Source organism: Paralichthys olivaceus, chromosome 8 (genome assembly GCF_024713975.1).
Source record: "Paralichthys olivaceus isolate ysfri-2021 chromosome 8, ASM2471397v2, whole genome shotgun sequence".
Lineage (NCBI taxonomy): Eukaryota > Metazoa > Chordata > Actinopteri > Pleuronectiformes > Paralichthyidae > Paralichthys > Paralichthys olivaceus.
The window spans coordinates 12096564-12119431 of NC_091100.1; the positions used below are offsets into that span (position 1 = coordinate 12096564).

The window sequence follows — 22868 nt, forward strand, 5'->3', positions numbered from 1 at the left end:
TTTTGCCAGAGTTTCCTGAATCTTTAAATCAGTCGCTGCAAGTGTAAAGTTAGAAAGACTCATGGTCAGATTGGTGTATTCGAGGGTGGTTTCTTCCATTGATTCCCCTGTGCAAGTTACTTTTATTTAAAACCCTATAAACTGTGGATGGGCCGTTTGCATTCAAACAGCCCAAAGTAAGTTCCTGCTTGATAAAAGGAACATGGCAGGATGAAACGGGTTTAGAATGAAAATGAGTGGACGGAGGTTGTGTTAACAATGCGAATGAGAGGAGGAGCAGGCATGAGGCCTTGTTGGACACAGTGGCTAAGCATCAATCAGCGGTAGGTGGGATAATTACTGGAGGGGGGCACTTAGAGGACGCTGACGAAGCAGCTTATCAACCCATAACTGGCCCTCTGTAGTTCATATTTTTAGCACAAGGGACCTTTTAGCAAGCATCTGGCTTATTGAGAGGGTGAGAGAGTGAATGAAATCATCTGATCACTGACGAGAGCATTCAGTGTGTGTGTGTGTGTGTTTGCGTCAGAGCAGGGTCTGGAGATCGGCGATAAAATGTTAATTAAAGCGTAATGGATTGAATGTTCTCAGTGATGTATGATTATAAATATCCACGCTTCAAACTCTTACAATCAACGCTGCAGAATTTACCTGCTTCCACAGAATGATGGATATTTCGAGTATCTGGAGCACAAAACTCACATCAAATGCATTAAAAGCTACTGTCACGGAAATATCAGACTCTACTTGTCATATTCTCCTGAAAATCATCCTGCTTGTTTCTTCTCTGGAAAACTCATGAATATCATTATCCTAAAATAAAATACTAAAATAAGATTTGCTCTCATGCTTGAGAACCTGTGTATGTGTGTGAGATTTATTCTCGAGAAAAGTTGATGATGTTCTCATTGTCAAATGACCACTCATAGTATATAGCTGAAGCTGTCCATGAATAGCAGGGTCATCATGGCGCAAACAATGCATAAACTCAAACACAAATATATAACCATAACTACTCTTTAAATCCAGGGGTAAGGAAACATACACCATGCATCATTTTTACCCACTTAACCTACAACCAATGACTCATTTCCTGCTGAAGAGGAACAAACCTCCACATGATGGCACAGAAATACTTTGAAGGAAAATATGAGATAATGAAGTCATATGTTGTTTCAATCACATAATGTACTGCTGCATATCATAGTCAAGTTTTTTATTGTATCTAATGAATTGTACAAATTTAGGAATCATTGAAAATTATTTTATCAATTAGTGTAAACCTAAACTTTAACAATATGTAGATTATTTAGTTTTATGTTTTCATTTGAGAGATGACAGGAAACTAACAAAAACCTCCCTCCAGACTGGACCTCGGAAGACCATGGCCCGATATTACCTCACTCATCACAAAGGCGATCTCGCTACCTGGTTACTTTGATTACAACAAACAGGAAATGACTCATAGAGGAGTAGATGAAATCGATGCAGCCGTACAAGTTGTGTATCGTATAGCAATTCTAACAAATCTACATATATACAGATTATCATGAAAAACATTCACTGAAAACAGCAACCACATTTTCCATGTTAACTAAAAGTGTTGTTGACAGGGTCACATCAGTCAAGATGAAACAAAGCATAATAACTCCTTCAGTCTAATTATCATGCGATAAGAAGTGATCAAAAATAAGGAGGGGAGGATTGTAATCCCTGTAAATTGAATCTTGGTTATCGTAATCTGTTTGTTATTTACATTTCAGGCAAAAGAATCCTTTTTCTATAAAAACTATGGTTATTTCTTGAAAGGAGTTAAACGTACAATATCTAACGTTGGCTGCTAGAGGTCTCTCAACCAGAATAATAAAAAATGTGTTATACAATTTGATGACGTATAGTGAAGCAGCCTGGGATCATGGGAGTTGTTGTCTTCACCACCATTGCTGATGAAAATCTACCTGACGCACAAATCATGTTCACAAATGTATTAAAGTTTCATTCACGTTACAACGATGAATAATTATGATCCATTAAGACATGGAAGGATAAAAACTGGCTCACTGGCTAGCAGTGTTTATTTCCTTCATCATGCATCATTTGCCCTAAAAGTTAAAGCAGACAAAGCAATGAATGAAACGTACTGTTGGCTTGAATAAAACTGGGGATTTCTCTGGATTTGAACATTGTTGGAAACATTTTGGATAATGAAAGTACACAAGTCAACAAAATATATATTAAACAATAAATACACTATGCTGCTGAACTCTGTGCTTGGAATATAAGGGCTTTGTTTCTTTTATTTATTCTATATATCTCAGATATGAAGTGGAAATATTACACTCTTATAAAGTGATAAAGATATTTGGATCGACTTTTGCAAGGAGAGATCGACTGTCTGGCCTAATGTGGGTATATATTGAGTCTATTTACCGTGCATTTTATCGGGCTTTTATGTTAGTGTGTTTTTATTGTGTTTTTATTGTTTTTATGATAAATCTTTATTGTGCAGTTTTATTGCAACCCCGCCTTCAGGCATGATTTCCCTTCCAGGACGATAAAAGTTGATGGTGTGAGTTGCAACCAATAAAGCACCTGAAAGTGCAAAGTGTTAATGTTAAATCATATCAACATGATTAGGATTTCAGGGCCTCAAGTAGATTTTCATTTCCAGCTCACTACATGAGCAAATATGTGAAAGCAAAATTCTGCTTTAGCGAACAACTTTTCCACTCAGCGACCTCTCAGAAACCACAAGGCAGAGGAACTCATTTGTTTGATAGAGACACGCTCGAAGAAAGGTGCAATCGGGGCGTATTGATTTTTGCCCATGTTAAAAAGCCTTTATTGACATGGCCTTTTCTCACCAGAGAAGGTTAGAGAGGAGTAGAGGAGAGAGGGAGGGAATACAGAAGAGATGCAGCACCATGATGGCTCAGAGCTTACTGTAAATTCACCCATCTTTAACCCACTTTAGAGTGTGAGTGTGTGTGTGCCCCTCCCCACCAGACACATTCACACACACTAAAAAGATAAGATGTGGCTAAAAACCTTTCCCTCTGGAGAGAGGCAGCAAGAGGAGCGAGCTCGACAAGGACACATACTGTATTCAGAGTGCAAACAGATATTGCAGAGCACTGTGAAACAAGACAGAAAGATTAGAGACAATAGGAGGCTCAGACTGGAAACCTCCATTACCTTTAAAGGTTTGCTCATAATGATAATGTCTTGTGAAACAACGTAATTTCTCCATAAAGAATCATAAAACTTCACAGTGGCTTCGTCTCTGGAGAGCCAGACGACGCCTCGCTGCTGACACAGTGCTAAATCAGCCATGCTCCCCCTATCCTCCTCCTGTTTTTAATGGAAAAACATGCTCACCACTCATCCCTCACTCCCCTCTATTCTTCTCCCATTTGTTTTTTCGAAATAACTTGAAAGTAGTCAAGACCAGTGAATGAGGAAACAATGAGCTCCGTTTCAACCTATTTTAACACTAAATGTTTTGAAAAGAGAGAATAAAACCTGCAAGGACTGACTGTTTTTGGCAGAAGCAACACTATATTGACATATCACCATCCTCTGACAGCTGCTGATGTACACATCCAAACAGAGAGGGAGCAACGTTACTATTATTCACTCAAATGTATTTTCTTTGAGCTCGGTTTTTTGTCTCTATCAACACTGCTGCAGCTAAAACGTATACGTCATGAGAGTAGTGAGATCCGTGCTACACGTTTATCAAACGACTAAAAACACCAACGAGGGGCTGATGTTCAAACTGAAGTTTCGTTTCAAATCCTCCTTTGATCTTTTCTCCTTTTTTCACTTTAAACTTTGACATAAGGGCATAAAACTCAAAACAAACTGGACTGACCTAATTTCTCAACACAGACTCAAAAACTAAAAAGCTGCATAGAATGAAAAGGAATTTCCGATCTGTGTATCCATTGAATCCTCAGCTGATTTGACATCATATCCACTTAAAGCAGATCCAGGGATTAGGTTCAGACAGCACAGCGAGGACATGATGGGAGGATCAAATATACAACATCTAATTCCTGAAATGCAGCCATAACCTGCAACGAGCCTGCAGAGCATGCATGACCTGTTCTTGAACATCCTCTCTTGTACCTATAAACCATTAATCTCATCATGCTGTTACATTTAAAATTTCTAAACTGTCTGCATCTGATTCTGCAGTAAAGCCGAGCTCCAGAAGTAACCTGCATACACAATCTCTCAAACGATCTCTGTCAGCGGCGACATCACAGACTGTCAGCATGTCTGACTGTTAATGTTCAGCAAACGACTGAGTGCTAGAGTAAAGTTAAGTGCTGATGAAGACTCAAGTCTTTTCACACACACACACACACACACACACACACACACACGTTTGTACATCTATCTTAGTGAGGACACTCATTGGCATAATGCATTCCATAGCCCCTTACACTTATTTTAACCATCACAACTAAATGCCTCACCCTGACCCTTACCCAAACCCTAATTCTTACTTTAGCCCTAGAACCAAGTCTTAACCCTCAAACAGCCCTTTAAATGTGGGTCAGAAAGTGAGGACCGACCAAAATGTCCTCACTCTAGGTTGTATGCTCAAAATGTAGTACACACACACACACTCATACACTCGTCTCACCCAGTCAGCATTTGCACAGCCCTGTTGAGTTCATCATTACAGCCTCTGTCTGCAGCAGTAAAAGTGATGGATGTGACAGTTTGTTGTGACAGATAGTTTGTGACAGATTAGATGAAGCTACAAGACACATTACTACTTAATAAATCACCTGTTTGATGAAGTCAAACGATCAAAATGGTCTGAAGCTTTGACAAAACTTCAAAGTGGATAGTTGACTGAAATGAGACTAAATGTCTGACGCTCCAGCAGTGGTCCCTGGAGGCCACGGAGTTCATTACAGTCCAGGAATGCCAATGTATTTTCTGTTCTTACCGTCTCTACTGGTGAGGTTCAAAAAGGCTGAGGCTGTCTGATGTAAAGGTCGTGGAGACACTGAAATAAAAAACAATTATTCAGAACATGAATGTACTCAGTGGATTTTATGATCTGCTCAGGATTTTGATATGTTTTGAAGGAAGAAAAATGTTGGTGCAAGGTAATTAAAATGTACATATGAGCATATCCAGCCCCTCAATAATTATTAGTGTATATCTTATTATAATAAGGACGACAGCCAAAGTGGGAACATGGGTTTACTTTGGCTATTATGGATCAACAAACCAATATATAATGTTTAAATAAAGGTCAAATTATATATAGCACTTTTACAGCAACACCAGTTGACCAATGTGCTAAAAACAATAACACATTATGAATACTTAAGAATTTAAATATTGCACAATAGAAATCAAGGTCTCAAACTCAAGCCAGTGAGAAGAAGTGGGTCTTAAGCAATGATTTAAATGGTTCTGGGATCTGAGCCACTGCAAAGGCCTTGTCATCTCTAATCACGATCTTTAGAGGAGCTGGTTAGGTAAACTTTAGCATTATTTTTTTAACCTTTGGATTCTCACCCCATCTCTTAGTCTTTATGCTAAGCTAGGCTAACTGGTTACAGGCTGCTGCTTCATATTTAATGGTCAGACTGGTGTTGATCTTCTCATCTACTGTCACTCGAAACGATTCCTTTAATGAAACTCTAAAGGATCACAGTGTTGTTCAAGGGGAAATTGGACCCTGGTGGTTGTGTCACATAAAAGACATCATGGTCCACATTGAATTTTACAGTAGAAAGCTGCTCATTATGTGTTGTTCTGGAAAGGCAGATAAACTGAAGCCGATCATCCAGCTGACATGAACACACTTGGTCCCTGCTGCTGCAAAAAGCACAAAAACCAGGGAGTGTAACATTCAGACTCAGGAGTATTTGCCAGATCTCAAATTTACATCTGCCCTGTCAATCTGCTGGTGCTCCCTCATCACCCAGTTAGGTTTTGTTAGATTCTGGCAAACCGACAACAGAGACATCTTCAAGCTGTGCGGCGCTAAAAGGTGGTTTAATCCTCCTGTTGTGGCCAGTGTGTTATACTTGCCCTCAGCATTTTACTGGTCACACATGATGCACACACAAACCGAACAGAGGAGAGTCAGTACCTGTGGTTTTCTAATCAGGTTTCAAGGAGATGTTAAAGATCCCGGAGGGTTTTCAAACTCGTCCCCTGAAAAATGTGGGGAAAAACTCAGTTTCACTCTATATGGTAAAATCCTGCAAATGTAGAAACAGTCAGTTTGATTTACATAAAACAAATCCTCCAAGAAGATGAGACATCAAGAATTATTCTCAATAAAAAATACGTATGTATTTATTCATACTGCATCAAAAAATATCTTCACACAATTTTACCTCATTTGTGAATTGAACAGTAAATCATGGTTGAATTGCGGAGCCACCACCTCTTCAGTGACCAAGGAAATAAACCTACTCAAACTGATTTTGAAATTGTGTAGTCGTACAAGTACACAGCTAAAGTACATCATATGTCACAACTCTGTCAGCAATCACAGGCACCATGGGGATAAATACATAACAGCCAGATATTTGGAAAAGTGTCGAGCAGCTTTGATTTGACGCACAGAAAGTGATTTTTATATTTTTTAGTAGCTTTGGCTGCTTCCATCTCTGTTATAAGCTGCCGACTGAGCCCTGAGAGAGGACAGCCACTGTGGAGTGGAGATAAGGCTCCACCTGGCAGCCATGCTCATCACTGTATTTGTGTGTTTGAGTATGTTTGCCAGAGCCTCCAAATTTGAAGTGTGTGTGTGTGTTTGTGTGTGTGTGTGTTTGTGTGTGTGTGTGTGTGTGTGTGTGTGTGTCCATCAGACCTGATAGATAAAGATAAGTGGCTCTCAGGAACCCAACCATACAATCTGTGCTGCACTAAACACCCAACAGAGTTCAAGTCAGGTGGTAGAAAGGACAATTACATATAATTTAGTAGAGTTCTAGAGTAGAAAAGAACAAGAGAGTCACTCCTCTACAAGTGATGTTAAATAAAGGAGTGAGGCAAAGGTCAGTGGAAGGACAAATACAAACCACCACTCAAGTTTTCATCACATGTTTATTCCTTATAATTATTACCTTTTATCTCATAATGATGCAACACTTTCTCTTCATTGTAACTTCCATATCTGACACAGACTCCAAATGGAAACTGATAATCCCTATATATATATATATATATATATATATATATATATATATATTAGTATCTAGTATAGTGCCTAATAATTGTGTGGACTTTTTTTTACAATTGCTATGTACCACAAAATCCCATTTATGATTTTGACTTAGAATCTAATATTTATAATTTTATAATATATTATAATCAAATATTAAAAGTATAATCATTATTGTTACAGTTTAAGACATACTTCCATACTTAAAAATGTAGTGATCTGATATGCAAGATTTGCTGTAGTACCACATAATTATGATAATGTTAACTAAATATATGATATAGTACCAATAACTGGGTGATTATTAAGACTTAATGAGGTTTTTTATTTGATCAAAATTAGAATCTCGTATTTATGAGATACAAAGTAATTACAATTGGAAAATAACGTCAAATTAACACTTTATGAAAAAAGTTATTACTTATACTTAGTCTCAAGAATAAGAATAAAATGGTGCTCATTATATCTTAGTGTGTCATGTTGAATATTTAGCATCTCATTATTGTGAGAAATTTCAAGTAAGACATACAAAGCCATTATAGTGAAAATATTTATACATTTACAACAACAACAAAATTCAACCACAGACGATTGTAACTTTTCTCTTTTTAAATAGTTATTTAAAAAAACATCCCTTTTTTTCTCTTTAAAGACATAATCTGATCCCTCTTTACAGTAATAGTCATGGTCGTCTGTGTTATAGTCTAAATAAAGTCTCTTCTGAAGAGAGGATCGGCAAATCACTCACAATCTCCTGAATGCAAACTCCCAAACAGACACAAGCACATTTCCACTTGCTGAAAGAAACTCTGTTATTTCTGCAACCCTCCATTTCTCACCCTTTCTGAGAAAACAACAGGAAGTGTAATAGGAAGTGAAGTACCGACCTGCCTTGACTCGTGTGAGCGTGAGTCGTTGCCGCTATGTGAATTATGAACAATATTCTAAGAGCTTCTTAAGCTTCACCTTACGCTCCTCTGATGGACACTGACCAAGTGTGAGTAGATGTTTTCGGTAAAGAGAAGGAACCAGATACCACGAGCCAGAGGTCATGCCTGTGTTGTGAGGAAATGTGTGCGTGTGGGGGTGTGTGATCTTATGGTGCAATCATGACAAGGACAACAGTGACTAAAATCTTCATCCTCGTGATCCTCGCCTTCATCATCTGCCTCCCAGAGTTCTTCTCGCTATACAGAGGTGGGTCGTTGTGGCCAGTTTAACACGGAGGTTCATCCACTGTCTGTGTGAACCTGTGTTTTTGTAATAAATGTCAATGTTTCCCTGTCTGCTCTCGACCTTTTGTGAAATCACACAGGATGAACAGTTTTCTTAACCTATTGTTCAAAGACCACCCTTAAAAGTAGTGAGGTTTCTTTTTTTGAGTCACTTTGTCGTTCTTTCTCTTCTTGTTGACTCGCTCCGATTCAACCTCTGTCTGTCTTTTTCTTTCAGGGATATAAATCAGACCCAAACATAGCTCCCTACAACACTGACAGCAGCTATGAAAACGTGCCTGTATTGTGTAGCCTTGAAAAGCTTGTTCTCTTTTTGAGAGCAACATGCTTTAGCCGTTTTGCTCGTACACGTGTTTGCCTTCACTCGTTTTCTTTTTGTCTCTCCTTCTCTGCTTTCTCCCAGTCTGTCACGCTCTGTCAGATAAAATGTAAGCTTGATGCATCAACCCCCAATTTCGAGTTCCCGCTCGGATTTCTTTTATTTCTTCCTTCGTATTAAAGCCTGCTCCCTCTGAGAAACTCCACCGAATTCTCTTTTTGTTTACAGTATCAAAAGTTAACTTCATCTGTCTGCCCTACCGACGCTGTGAGCGAGGGAATCAGGTGAAGAGGGGGGAGAATGGGAAGATGGAGGGACTGTGTGACCCTTCTCAGAGTGCAGAGGTGGAAAAGTGGGAGAAGGCCTGCACGGAGGAGAAGCCCAGCAACATGACAGATGCTGGACCGGACTCCAGGAGAGGCAGCAGTGCATCAGAGAACGGCTGGTTCATGTGTCAGGCTGACAGGGACATGGCCGAGTTATACAGCAACATCTCATCCTCAGGTACTGCACAGCTAAGCATTTAAGCTGCTTTTGTGGTTCTAACTGTAGAACTGTCCGCCAGTTTACCTCATCCGCAGCTATTTGCACTAGATGTAAAACTGCATTTCAATGTACTTGTACTATGTGCAATAACAATAAAGCTGAATCTAATCTAAATAATTAAATAAACCCATTGATTCTGCCTTGTTTCCCACAAATATATAAAGTATAAAAAAATGATTAAAATAAAACCACACAGGTACTCAAGTATTTTATCATTACCCTGTAAACACTAAACAATTAACTTTGCTGTCTATAGCCGCTGCTGGACATCTGGAAGTGTCGGTGGAGCTTCAGCTGGGCGAAGCAGAAACCCTGAATCTCACCTTGTACGGCCCCAACAACAGCTCCTTGGACCTGCACCCACCTGAGGAGCAGGAGGAGGAGAGGGATGAGAGGAAGGGTGATAAAGGACAGAGGGCATTTTACTGCTGTCTCCCTGATGTCCTGCCCACTTCGGAGTCGACCAATCAAAGCCGCTGTCTGCTTTGGCTCGCCAATCAAACCGTTTCCACCGCAACAGCTAAGAAAAGGCTGCCATGGAAACGGACAGGGAAAGGTTGGTGTCAGGAATCGGCCTCTTTGTTCCATATGTGGTTAGAGAGACAATAAGAGACGAGGACACCAACCACTCAGTTTTTTATTTAGGGGAAAGTGATTCAATCTCATTCAAAGACGTCTCCTCTCTCAGTCACAGTGGAGTCTTTTTTCTTTTTCAATAGAGCAAATTTCTCACAGTTTAGTCTCTGGATGATCAGTCACACTTTCCGAAAGTTGCAGTTAATCTTAACCTACAGCATTTCCAAGGCTGTATTGATTTTGGCCTCACTTCCTTTCTAGTCGAGTCTCCAGCACCGTTCAAACCCACAATTCATATTTTCCAGAGTGCATCATGGAAGCTGGAAACACATTCACTTTCTGAACCATCCCACACACTTTTCCATACACTCCATTTCCTTTCCTCCTCTAATTTGTGAGAACCTATGCTTTACTTCTGTCTGTTTACAGCTATATGAACACTTTATTTCCTGCTCACAGTTTTGTTCCTTTCAGCAGAATCTGTCATTTGTAAAGAACACCAGCCCTGAAACAATTACTTGATTCATTCATTAATACATTTACACAATCAGTGAATTGTTAAAGCAACTTTTTAGGCAAAACAGCCAAATATATCCTGGCGTAGGATTATCAAGTGAGGAACTTCATGTAATATGATTACAAATGAATATCTTTGGGTTTGTGGGCATAAAAAAAACAAATATTAATAATTACATAATATATGACTGACAATGGCTCAGTTGTTAAGATTATTTACAAAATTAGTGTAATAAACATGGTTGATTTCCAGACAGGGATTGTTGCATGAACCCTTTCTGTTTCAGTAAGGCAGAATTTCTGGTAAAGAATCCTTAGGTGATCTTGATCTTTGGATAATGATGATTTTTTTTTTATGACATTAAATTATTTAATCATTTGAAAAATATAGTTTGCATAAATATCTGATGAAAACAGCTGTTGCAGTAACTAAAACCATCTGTTTTCCTCCCTCTCTGTCCTGCAGAGTGGTATACGGCCAGGGTGCTCTGCTTCGCTCTTCTGTGTGTGCTGCTCCTGACTGTAGTTATGTATGTGCTTGGAGAGCTCTACCTGAGGACACGCTCACGCAGTAAGACACAGACATACACGCACTACATGCTCTCTTTGGGTTGGTTTGATCTTTGGAAGCTGACCTGAAGATGTTTATTCTCTTTGTCAGAAAAGCCCAGAGTGCATCCTGTTTACAACTATACTGGGCAGCAGTTTGACGGTAAATTTAAACCTGTGTGCACAATTCTAAATTTCACAATTTTCTTTATTTCCTCTTTTTTTAAACAGTGTGTGAACACATCTTATAAAAGCCACACTTTCTCACTTCTCTCTCTCAATTGCTCTACTCAAAATGTATTCTTATTCAATTTCAGGCAAACTCAAAGTAACATGATCAATCCATTAACACACTTGAAAACAATAAAAATGCAAATTATAACCAATAAAATCCTGCAACATAAAACCTAATGATATCCAAAAGTGAAAGTGCATTTGAATCTGAATATCTTCTACTGCAGTTTATGAGTCTGCTGGCTTCTGAAATAAACCACACCTTTTTCCCTTTCTTTTGTTCTTTGTACATCCAGTGTATGCAGTCTAAAACCTATCCCTGATTGCATTGAGTAGTCATGTCATGTATCACTGTGTTAGAGCTGAGATACTATGAGCCCACTTGTCTTCATGCAGACAAGGTCTCAAAAGACAATTATGAAGATGAGCAAGATTTTACAGTTGTCGGGCTGAGAAATGCACCTCTGAGCCCGAATCTGAGAGCAGAATGAATAGATCACAATTTCTCTCAAAATGAAGAACCGATTTTTTTTGCCAGGTGATGAAAGTACGCCTGTTAAAATGATGTATAATAATGATGTCTAATATATTTTTTTGATAGATGGGGAGGAGCACACAGAAATCTTAACTCCAACAGGTAACAAACTTAAAGTTAAATTGCTCAATGATGATCCATAAACACTGAGTGGAAACAGATTCTGACGACCTGTTTTTGATATGTTCAGTCCCTCACTTCTGTGGCTCACGGCGTTGGTCAGGTCAGTTTTTAAATGTGTAATTAGAGTTTAGAAGAAAATCACTTGATAGAACTGTTTTTCCAGTCCTTTGCTTATACTTTTTTTTCTAATTGACAGAACTGTCACCCATAAAAGAAGCTCAGTCTCAAGGTAGGGAGTGTCACACATTTCAAACTCAGACAAATGAATCATTTAACATGCACATGAAATTACATATGTGAGTGCGTGTGTTAATAGTTTTCATGTACATTTTTTCAGAAGACATAGAAACTCTGCTGGATGGAAATGTCAACAACTGCTATACTGGTAAACGTCTGACTGCAACAACCGTAAAGGCTAAAGGGGCAAAATGGGAGTGTGTGATTTTGTGTCCATTCAGAAACACAATAAAAAAAACTTTCCAGTGTTGAGGAAGTACTTCCATTTTTTACTAAAGTATGAGTATTAGTAGCAATACACATCAGAAGCAAACATGATTAGAAAAATAACTAACATGGGGTCAGTCATGTAGAATCAAACTGATATTTGAGTTACTATAATGAGCATGTTAGTGCAACACTTCTTGGTTCTACAGCTTAAGTCATGTAATCATGCATAAGATGTTTAAAAGGAGCTTAAAAGAAAAAACACCTGCTCACCTGCTCACCTCAGCTTCAGTCTCCTCCAAACAGGAAGTAAACTCAGGTGAGAGCCCTGCCCCTTTTATAGACTCCACCCTCTTCCTGATTGGCCCTAGTGCTTGACATATATTTATTATGAAGATGAGCTAATATCAATATAATGTACTGCTGGCTACATTATATTGTTGGACTATAATTATTTATAAATCGGTGTGAGAGGTTACTTTTAACAACTTAAATTATTATTGGGCTACTCAATCTATACAAATATGTAATAAGTTATTAGTTTATATCATATTTTGTAATATTTAAATATAAAGTTAAGTTACAAGAACTAAATGTATTCTATATTTATTACTCATGTATTGTGACCAGCAGTTTAATGTTCATTTTATATATTCAACAATATCTAACTCCAGTGTTTTCATTATCTTTTCCATCTGTCTGTCTTTAGCAAATCTGCATCATCGTGGTCATCCATCCATCTCCTCCATCACAGAGGGGCAGCAGCAGGAGAGGAGCACTGAAACGGACTTCAATGAAAAATAAACCATTGTGTTTAAAAATAAAAAGATGTAAATCATACGAAGATGATTAAAACTTTATTTTCTACATCTCAACCTCAAACAGTCTTAGGGCGTTTCATTAGAGGGCCGGCTGAACACATTAGTAAACTGTGCACAGTTGAAGAAATGACTCGGCTCCCAGAGATTTTCCTGCTCACATTACAAATGCTTTCATATTCTGAGGAACGAGCAGCGCAGAGCCAAAACATTATGACAGAACCGGACTAATATTTTCTTTGCTTAATCTGAGCAGCTTCTCTTGCCTGTATCAATAAATCTCAGAGATGTAAAAAGGGGAAGAGGGTATTTTATTGTAGAGAGGTCTAATTAATACAGGCTGGGAGCTAACAGTCAATTTAACAGTGGATATTAAAAAACAGATGCACTGTGAGCACCTCACAATTAAACTTATCAGGTGGTCAAAGTCAAGAGAAGGAAAAAAAGCTTTTCCCTCTGAGGATCAATTAGTGTTTGAATTTATAGATTTGAACAATATAATATTAAAAGCTTTTATTCAAGAGGGGCCAGAGAAACTTCAAAGACACAAACATGTTTTGGCTGATGCTAATTCTTCAAGATGGAAAACACACTTATTTGCTTTTTCCCAAAATGTCAGAAGTCTTTTCAGTGTAGCAGCACAACTTAACAAAATTAGAGATGATTTCAGCTTCGCTATCTTCAGTGAATGTTTTCTAATTATGAAGATAAGCGTTTTATTTCATATCACACTGGATGAGAGTGAAGTTTCAGGTGTTGCTTCATATAATTCAATGAGAGAACAACAAAGCAAGCAAAAACTGAGACGTTTCATCATTAACAGTGATCATTAGTCTCAAATCAGATGAAAAAGCTTCAGAAAAACATTTGTCTGATGTTCTTCAAAACCGTTTCTGTTACAATATCAATGGACCATAAGGAGTGCAAAGAACGCTTCATATACATTAACGCAGAATCCCTTCAACACAATCAGTTTTTGGTTAAGTATTCGACACAGTGAGGCACAGCTCCGAACATCATTTAGTTCCTCAAAGCAAAGTAACATTCAGAGATACGAGGTGGAGGAAACACGTGGGACATTCCTACACATATTAGTTCATCTTCAAGATTATATTCTGCATATAAACAACATCTTCTGCCTGTTGCTGCGGCCTTTAATATAGATATAAGCACTTAATCTGGAATAATCTAATCTCTATACCTCACTGTACAACAACAGATATATTAAGACAAGCGGGTGGTCGCGTGGCACGTGTGTGTGTAGGGTTTGGGGTTAGTGCTCTGTCTGTGCCGCTGGTTCTGTGGTGGGTCGGCAGTGTTGGTTCTGGATGTGGGAGATCTGCAGGACGGGAAGCAGCAGCTGAAATGCATTCTGGATGTAGTTGGTACTGTTGGAACCCTGGAGACAGGAAACCCACCATAAAAGTTAATTTTCATTGTCATCATCATTTCCCAGAATTACCACATGAAGAAGCATTATTTAACATTTTTAAGAACTGGTCGATATTTTAAAAATGAAAAACAGTCAAACATGTATTTGCAATAATAAATAAATTCTGTTCCTGTTGTGAACTGGACAGATCATGAGGATAAAGAGTAGAATACAATAGAAACATATTCACCAAAGCAGAAAAACTTCTTTAAGGTCGCCAAAACATATAATTAGCATGAGAACATATGAACATACTGTGTAGAACGAGTGATAAATATAAAAAATAGAGAAACAAAACATATCATAACTCGTATAGTATATCATAAAAAAAACATATTATATAGTATTAAATAGAGTATAAAGGTATATTTAAATGAAAGTGCATTTATTATAACATTTATAGTTTTTGTACAGTATTTTATAATTGATTTTTTTTTATTTGTCTTCACACATCTTGTGCAAAACTCACTTTGTGCCACTAGTGCACGTTTTCTTACCCACTGGACTTTGTCTCCTCGTGTACTGATCCTTCATTGTATTATACTGTGTTTTCTGCTCCCTATCATCTGTTGTGTATTTGTTTTTTAATGTTGTATTTATGATGGTTTGTGTGTGTTTTTTAATGCTGGGAACACAATTTTCCTCATATGAGACAATAAATTTGACTGGATGAACGAATCAAAAATGCTCATTTTTGAAACCAGCCAAAATGATTATCATCAGGATTATTTGAGTAACAAAATCAGTGTCTCACCTCTAACTGAACACTGTCTACCAGTGGATTCAGCTCCTCTGCTTTCCTCTGGCCCTGACACAAAAAAGCAGATTAGAAGCAGTAAACAGCAGTGCAAAATAAATTAACACACAGCTAAACTTACCAAGACAAACATTCCTCCATTATTTTCCAAAACACACTAATGAGCCACGTTGATATTTTCCTCAGCTGCATCTTGCTGAGGATGGAGGAGAATGTCTTTCCACATTTCAACATTTTCCTTTATTCTATGAAATAGTCTGCTGTCGCTGCATCACAACTTATTGAATTAAGTAGTATGGAAAGTGAAAACCAATTTGGCGGCAGGAACATATTTTTAACAAGATAGTTCATTTCACAGATTTCTGGAGTGTTTTAAAGAGGTGTCCTTATTTTAGAGTTTTTATGAGGGAGATATAGTTATATATTTATTAAAAACTCAAAAGGGGACATGATTTAGCAAACATGGAGAAATACGGAGCCATAGAGTGTGTGAAAAATACAAACACAACTCTCACCAAAGCATTGCTCTGCCAGGCGCTACGACCTGTGAGTCATGGTCGTATGTACTTGGAGTAATCCTAAAGGCTGACTAACAATTTGTTGGTTTTCCAATTTCCTAAGATTTGTTTATAATAAGAAAAAAGAGAACAACCCTATCCTTTGACAGTCACTGTCACCTACCCCGACAAGAAGCATCGTATCAGAGAACTTCTTGGCCAAACACTCCACCTCCTTACACATGGCACATGTCAACCTGCAATGAAAAAGATATAAGAAAAAGTCCTTTCTCTATACGGCCCCACACACATGTATGTTTGAGCACACACACACACACACACACACACACACACCTGGTGAGGATGTGTGCCTGGTCTCTGGCTGGTTTCTCCAACTCTTGACCGTGGAGGATGAGCTCTGCCACCTTGTGGAGCTGCTCGATACTGCGAGCTGTCACTTCTGCCAGACTGCCTACTGATGACAGGTAGACAGCCTGCAGAGTGGGTGAGGAAGGAAGGAACACACACACACACACACACACACACACACACACACACACACACACACACAGTATGTGACACGATGCCTATGTGACAGCAGGAGTGTGTTCAAAATAGAAAAATTGAGTAAAAAGTCACACTGTTGATTTGACCTCACCTCTACAGATCTGGAGTCGTTGTCTTTCTCCTCCTTCTCCTTTTGCTCCCCTCCCTTCGTCTCCTCCCCCTGCTCCTCTCCACTTTCCTCCTTCTCCTCCTTTTCATTCCCTACAGATGTGGCCTCTCCTCCCAGCTGGTCCTGCGTTTCCCTGCCAACCGTCTCCGTAGTGACAGGTTGTTCCACCTCGCTCACCCAATCGTGGGCCCTCATCCGAGCCTGGAGATGCATAATTACCACCCATCAGCACTGCATGGTGGGAGTTCGTCATCCTGATGTATTATATGCATGGTTATATGCTAATGTGGTTTCTATATAAGTAAATTTGATCACGCAGTTGGACTTTTATATTACTGCTATGACTGCAGCTGTGTGTGTGTGTGTGTGTGTGTGTGTGTGTGTGTCAAATGTCGAAGCTGAATAAAGTTTTTCAAAGGACACGCAACAACTGGCAGGTGTTTCTTATCAACAATGTATTCGATGTGCACTTTGACTTTGTAGTTTGGTCGAAGTCCCATCCAATAACATGGAGGAGGCGGGATTTATGGCCAATATTGCTGCCAGTAATAAACTGTAGCGATTGAGACTTTTTGGTTTCACGTTTGGTGTGTGTGTGTGTATGTGTGTGTGTGTGTGTGTGTGTGTGTGTGTGTGTGTGTGTGTGTGTATTTAGGAACCTTGTTGAGTTTGTCTGGTGTGGCAGCAACATGAAGCTCAAACAGCAGCTCAGTGAGAACACTCACAAACTCTTCACCATCAGCAGCTGCAAGAAAACACACACACACACACACACACACACACACGCACACACACACACACGCACACACACACACACACACACACACACACACACACACACACACATATGTTAAAGCCATTAATAAATTAAGTGTAAAACACTTTTCATCCACATGCCAGTGAAGCTGTGATTACCCCCATGCTGAGTTGATGAAGATGATATTTCTCTGTGCCTGCAGCAAACAGCACAGCAGAGATTTGAAGAACCTCTCATTCTGATGTTCATGCTAAATCAATGCAAAAAGCTGCATCTCAATCAGAGCTCAATATGTTCTGCACACATGCAGGTTTCATGTCCCCATCACATAGATTATTTGGGTTATTCTTTACATCAGTGACGTGAATGTGTCATTGGCCCCTGAACACCAACACTGGATCAGACACTGTGTTTAAGCCTCCAGGTAAAAGGAGAGCTGTCGGCCTTGAACTCTGCACTGCTGTGACTTCCCCTCAGGCCCCTGTCACACAATAAAGTTTACATACAGCTTGTATTCCAAAATGGAGAGCTGCCTGTTCATCTGTTAGAGGGCCTTTAACTAAGCTGTTTTACAAGGTCATACCATCATTCAGTTTTATTCTCATTAATTGACTGAAGACTGAACATTTCAACCAAAGTTCTAATTTGAACTTCTGGTCCAGTGTCAGACCATGTGTTACTCTGCAGGTGTTCAACCAGAAAAAGAGAATGAGGCCCACTGATCCTGGGTCAGTGTTCAGGGACCAGCTCTACCTCCAGCAGGTCTGGTTGTTTGGTCTGGGTCACTCACACAGGGGGGTAGAACAGTGTAATTGGGAACTTAGATCACCGTTATCCTTCGTCTGTTCTCCTTCTTTTCCTTCTTCATCCTCCTCTTCGTCTTCCTCTTGTTTGATGAAAATATCTTTGATTAGGATCAGCTCCTTCTTCACCTCGTCCTGCTCCTCTTCCACCAGGGAGGACAGGAACGCTTGAACCTGAGAGCAGATGTGTGTAACTTTATAAACACCATTTTCCATTAAGTACTCTGTGCTCCTCAGGCTCGAGCCTCACCTTGCCCTCGCTCTCATTGGACAAAATCTCCAGGGCCTCCAGGTGTGACAGGCCCTGGTAGTCATCAAACAGAATACCATAGTGAGCTGTGGGAGCACTGATTGGGAGGAAATCCAGACGTGCCCGCTCCTTCTCCTTGGCCTCCTTCAACATCTGCAACAATCACAATAAAACAGTGACACAACACAGCAGCACTGAAACTACAGAGATTGGAAACACACACATGAAACATGTTTGAAATGATTTATCTGATGGTTTTATGAGAATCTATGTGAGCTGTGTGTGTGTGAATGTCTCTGCACCTGACTCAGTGACACAGTTTTTTGCATCAGGGTCTTGGTCTTTTTGAAACCTGGGTCGCTCTCAGCGAGAACAGTCATCGTCTTTTTCCCAATGAACTCCAAAGCATCGAGACCTCCACTGATCACTGACTTCCCCTTAAAGAGACAAAAATAAAAGGACATGCACACAAACCTTATCACCAGAATTCATCCATTTACAATGAAAGCAAATTCAATTAACAAGAATCTTCTGGATGATGCAAGAAAAAGACAATAAGGCTGCCATGCCATTAAAACACAATTGACAAAGTAAGTAGATTTATTATCAGTATTTTTCCAAATATTGTCTTTAATAATTTGATTTTCTATCTTTTCAAGTGAAAAAATTAGAGATTGAAAGTTACAGCTGTTGAAATCAATAGCATATAGTGAACGGCAAAGTGTGATTTTGAAAACTTTCTTTAATAGTGTGAGATAATAGGCTTTTTTGTGTTTGCAATTTCATGGAGATTATAGTAAGAATCCACATGTGGTGAATTTAAAGGTGGTTTCATAAGAGGATTGTTGGGTCTGGTGGAGGTAAGTGATCTACTGAGTGTTTGATTTTTGTCTCCAGATGTGTGTGTGTGTGTGTGTTCACTCACCGTGTTCTGCACAGCATGTGTGATTGTAGAGAAAACCCCTCTGCTAGAAGCTGCGGCTGCAGTCGGAGAAGAAGACTCCACAGAGGTGGACGAGTCTGCCTCTACACTCTCTCCTCCTGCCTCTCTCTTCACCTCTGCTCCCTCCTCCACCTCCTCTCTCGCCTCCTCTCCCACTGAGGTCCTGTGGAGGCGCAGGGCCTCTCCTGCCTTCACCTTAACTGAGCTCAGACTCTGACCTGCACACAGACACACACATTTAAAGACTCACAGTGAAGGGCAGAGAGCAGGTGTAAAGTTTCCTCTGCGAGAAAGAAAGGAGAAAAGAAGAACGTGTCAGTAGATATGAAAAGGAGAAGTAGAAATAAGAAGAGGAGACTTACCCACAGAGGACGAGGCGCTGCTCAGAAGAGATTTTCCCCATGAACCCCATCCTCCCCAGCCTTTCTCTTTGTCCTGCATTGACCTCTGCACACACAAACACACCAAGCACACTCCTCCATATGCATTCAATGTAAAATAACAAGGAGGCGCTGCAGAGGCGCTGGAGTTATGAGCATCCAACGTTGAAGCAAATTAAAGCTGCAAATATTATTCTCTCCATTGATAAAACATTTTGTCTATTTAGTTACAGAAAATAGAGACAAATGACAAATAAAATTCCCTAAAGTCACAAACAGATTGTGCCAAATGGCCTTTCAGAGATGACGCCTGAATATATCTCTACAATTACTTTGCCCTGCTTCCCTTTACTAGAATACGTCTGATGATGTTCAGATGTGCGGTGGGTTGTGAGAGGTTTTCGTACAGAATATGAATAGTTTCATCTTACTCTCACATACTTTTGTATGCACACATGAAATCTTTACCTCGTCATTTACCCCGACCCAATAACATCTATACTGATGCTTACACCTCTGCTTACACCTCTGCACACATCTCTCAAGTGTTAACTTTATATAGATACCAAGATTGTTCATATGGACCCAGTAATCAAGGGCCCAGTGATCAATAAGGTCAATATTGTCTGATCAATTAAATCCACAGTCCCATCACTGACCATATTAATCTCTTATTATCGCATGAGACAAAGAATAATCAAAATAGTTCACAATTACAGTGAAATTAAAGGAAATAAACAAATATGAACAGAACAAGTGGAGCAACTGGTGCTACCTACCTCCACATCCCCCTCTGCAGCCTCCGACTCTGGCTCCAGGCTCACTGGTTGATCACATTCGATCAGCTGACCCTCAGAGGCACACTCTGCTGGCTGGTCAGTCAGACCCTCTGAAGAGTCGGGCCTGGAGGCAGCATCCTCCGTGGTCGTCTCCTCAGAGGACTGTGGGAGGTTGATACTCTCGGGAGGCTGCGGGGGGGCCGAGGGTGGTGTGAGGGCCGCTGGGACATCTTGACAGGAGTCTGGTTGGGCGAGGGGGGGTTGGACAGGAGGTCCGGTAGTGTCTGCTGAGGGGTCCACGTCAGAGGGGGCAGCCTGGGACATGGTGATCTGGAAGAGGAGAGATGTTTGGTTTTTGTGGTTTGAGTTGAGAAAGTGCTGCTCAACACATACTGCGTTTCTAACATAACATAAATATAAGTATGTATATAACTTTAAAGTGCAAGTAGATGTTTTAAATTTATAAATGTGACTAATGTTTACAAGGATGATGATTACCAACTGCATTACAATGTTTTTTATAACCTTCATTGTGCATCTGCTGATTTGTCAGAAAATGTTAAAAATGTCTTTCATAATTTTCCTGAGTCTAATGTGAGGTCCTCAGTTGCCTTGTTTCGTCTGGCTATCACAAAATCCAGATTTTCAGGACACAATGATATAAAACAAACAAAAAACTCACTGGAGACGCTGGAATAAAAACATTTGATCATTTTACTCTCAATTATTTGATCAATCAACAGACTTTTAGCTCTTAATAAATCGTGCAGAACTTTTAAAAACAATGACACAATGGCTGTCTGTAAATAAAAACTGCAAAACACTGAATCACATGCTTTAGACTGCAGACACTTCAAATCAGCACAAAGAACGGATACAGTCAGTTCAGCATGTGTGTGCCCTTAGCACACTCAGGTGACCACCACTGCAACACAACTGTCTTTTACGTCAACCCACCACAATATATATTTGTTTTGTTATTTTACTGTCATAATGTGGAAATGTTTAGTGTCTGTTTGTTTGTTTTTTTGCAGTTTATTCCTTCTGTCATTATCATAAAACTTTGGCTCTCATGTTAATCTTTACTCTGTGTATAGAACAGAAAGAGTAAACTACAATCGCATTATTTAAGATTGACTGTGTTATTTTAAAATGCAAACATGATTCAAATTCACTGTTTAACATGTTCAACACTGTGACGCTCTGATAAAGTTGATGCATGATGCATTTCCTTTCATAAATGTTGCATATTATGTGAGATTAATGAGACAAAAATGAAAAGAAATGCGTTAGAAGCTTTAGATATTGAATGTGATGTGGAAACTATAATAAAATATAAATAATACAAATACTAGGGGTTATCATTCACGTTAAATATCGCCATCTACCGGCCATTTGCTGTGCAAGTTTTCCTATGACAACTGTCATCCTCCTGTTTTCTGTCACTGTTGATTTGTTTATCTCAAACTAATTGTATTTCTAAATGAGATGGTAGAAAAACGTGATTACAACAATACAAATAAACAATTGTCCATAAAAGGAGACAACATGGAGAAAAAGTTCAAATAAGTCAAATGTGACATTTTCTTAGGATCTGGATCAACAACAATGACACTTAGATTAAATGTAATGCATTAACTGACACGATGGTTGGTGTGTGCTGATCAACACGTCTGTGTCGTAAAAACCTTTAAAATGAATAATGTCATGTGTTTGTCATCAACATCCACGTTGTATCAAAGCCTCCTCAGCCTCTTTTAACAGCATTTACACAAAGAGTCACAACACAACAACACAAGGAACAACGTCCACAACACATCGACAAAGACCTCTGTTCTTTTTCTGAACCATGCGACAATCAGACTATTCTCCGCAGGTCTGTGTTGTCACTGTGACACAAACACAAACAACGTGTTCGTCACTGCAGCGAGTTCGTGGAAACTCGATCTGGAGCTCGGCTGCAGACTCGTTTGTCCCCGCTGCTGCAGTAGAAGTAAAAGCAGTAAACCAGTGAAGTCTGATGTTAGTTTGTATGAAAGTCAAGGTGCAGCTCACCAGTTCGATGCCGCACAGCTGATCTTCTTCCGCCGCCACGTCGGCAGGCCGCTGTGCGACCGCGCCGAAGAGCACACGACCGACAAGAGGACTCCCTGCCCCAGGAGCCACGACTCGCCTATGTGCTGGATCCTATTTCTCTCTCTCTCTCTCTCTCTCTCTCTCTTTCTATCTATCAATCTATCTATCTATCTATCTATCTATCTATCTATCTATCTATCTATCTATCTATCTATCTGCCAAGATTTACATTCTAACACGTTTTTATTTTCATATCGTACGCATAAAGCACTTTGGGCTGCATTTCTTGTACGAAAGGTGCAGTACGAATAAAGTGAGATCGTGTGTTTCGAAGTAACACGGTGCAGAATAACAGAAGTGATTACAAGAGTAGGGTTTAGTAAAAAAAACTAAAGTAAATTAGCAAAGGTAAA

At 39.5% G+C, this 22868-nt stretch overlaps 3 protein-coding genes across 6 annotated transcripts in view; 1 reads left to right on the forward strand and 2 right to left on the reverse strand.

Moving 5' to 3' along the window:
- klhl5 (kelch-like family member 5) overlaps nucleotides 1–8235 on the reverse strand; it is a 44423-nt gene extending 36188 nt beyond the window's left edge. Inside the window, exons 1-3 of the mRNA XM_069529940.1 lie at nucleotides 8098–8235; nucleotides 6128–6192; nucleotides 4967–5026 (exon numbers count right to left, since the gene is read on the reverse strand). The gene's annotated coding sequence lies outside the window, so the exon portion shown is untranslated. The remainder of the gene's footprint in view (nucleotides 1–4966; nucleotides 5027–6127; nucleotides 6193–8097) is intronic.
- LOC109637748 (uncharacterized) lies at nucleotides 8229–13127 on the forward strand. Of its 2 annotated transcripts, XM_020100304.2 has the most exons (10): nucleotides 8229–8407; nucleotides 8993–9268; nucleotides 9567–9866; nucleotides 10869–10973; nucleotides 11064–11114; nucleotides 11787–11822; nucleotides 11911–11943; nucleotides 12040–12072; nucleotides 12181–12228; nucleotides 12997–13127. In XM_020100304.2, the coding sequence occupies exons 1-10, from the start codon at nucleotides 8320–8322 to the stop codon at nucleotides 13089–13091; spliced, it is 1065 nt and encodes a 354-aa protein (XP_019955863.2). In that variant the 5' UTR covers nucleotides 8229–8319; the 3' UTR covers nucleotides 13092–13127. The 2 variants fall into 2 exon arrangements, with proteins under 2 accessions (XP_019955863.2, XP_069386045.1); XM_069529944.1 differs by lacking the exons at nucleotides 10869–10973; nucleotides 11064–11114.
- Nucleotides 13128–13129: 2 nt separating this feature from the next.
- fam114a1 (family with sequence similarity 114 member A1) lies at nucleotides 13130–22575 on the reverse strand. 3 transcript variants are annotated; one of them, XM_069529943.1, is made up of 13 exons: nucleotides 22435–22575; nucleotides 20380–20709; nucleotides 19583–19667; nucleotides 19203–19438; nucleotides 18580–18714; nucleotides 18278–18430; nucleotides 18054–18201; nucleotides 17127–17212; nucleotides 16450–16668; nucleotides 16146–16285; nucleotides 15976–16048; nucleotides 15292–15345; nucleotides 13130–14504 (listed from the first exon to the last, which is right to left on the reverse strand). In XM_069529943.1, the coding sequence occupies exons 2-13, from the start codon at nucleotides 20701–20703 to the stop codon at nucleotides 14379–14381; spliced, it is 1779 nt and encodes a 592-aa protein (XP_069386044.1). In that variant the 5' UTR covers nucleotides 20704–20709; nucleotides 22435–22575; the 3' UTR covers nucleotides 13130–14378. The 3 variants fall into 3 exon arrangements, with proteins under 3 accessions (XP_069386044.1, XP_069386042.1, XP_069386043.1); XM_069529941.1 differs by having other exon boundaries at nucleotides 18015–18201; XM_069529942.1 differs by lacking the exon at nucleotides 22435–22575 and adding an exon at nucleotides 22209–22349 and having other exon boundaries at nucleotides 18015–18201.
- Nucleotides 22576–22868: the final 293 nt, after the last annotated feature.

What these genes read in the sequence shown, in the direction of transcription:
- LOC109637748 (XM_020100304.2), top strand. Translation starts at nt 8,320, where the DNA reads ATGACAAGGACAACAGTGACTAAAATCTTCATCCTCGTGATCCTCGCC. An exon ending in AGAAATCTTAACTCCAACAG is followed by an intron (nt 11,823 to 11,910) that starts GTAACAAACTTA and finishes TGATATGTTCAG; the next exon opens with TCCCTCACTTCTGTGGCTCA. An exon ending in AAAAGAAGCTCAGTCTCAAG is followed by an intron (nt 12,073 to 12,180) that starts GTAGGGAGTGTC and finishes ACATTTTTTCAG; the next exon opens with AAGACATAGAAACTCTGCTG.
- fam114a1 (XM_069529941.1), bottom strand. Translation starts at nt 20,703, where the DNA reads ATGTCCCAGGCTGCCCCCTCTGACGTGGACCCCTCAGCAGACACTACC. An exon ending in CACATGCTGTGCAGAACACG is followed by an intron (nt 18,715 to 19,202) that starts GTGAGTGAACAC and finishes TGTCTCTTTAAG; the next exon opens with GGGAAGTCAGTGATCAGTGG. An exon ending in ACACTGTTCTACCCCCCTGT is followed by an intron (nt 17,213 to 18,014) that starts GTGAGTGACCCA and finishes GTTTTCTTGCAG; the next exon opens with CTGCTGATGGTGAAGAGTTT.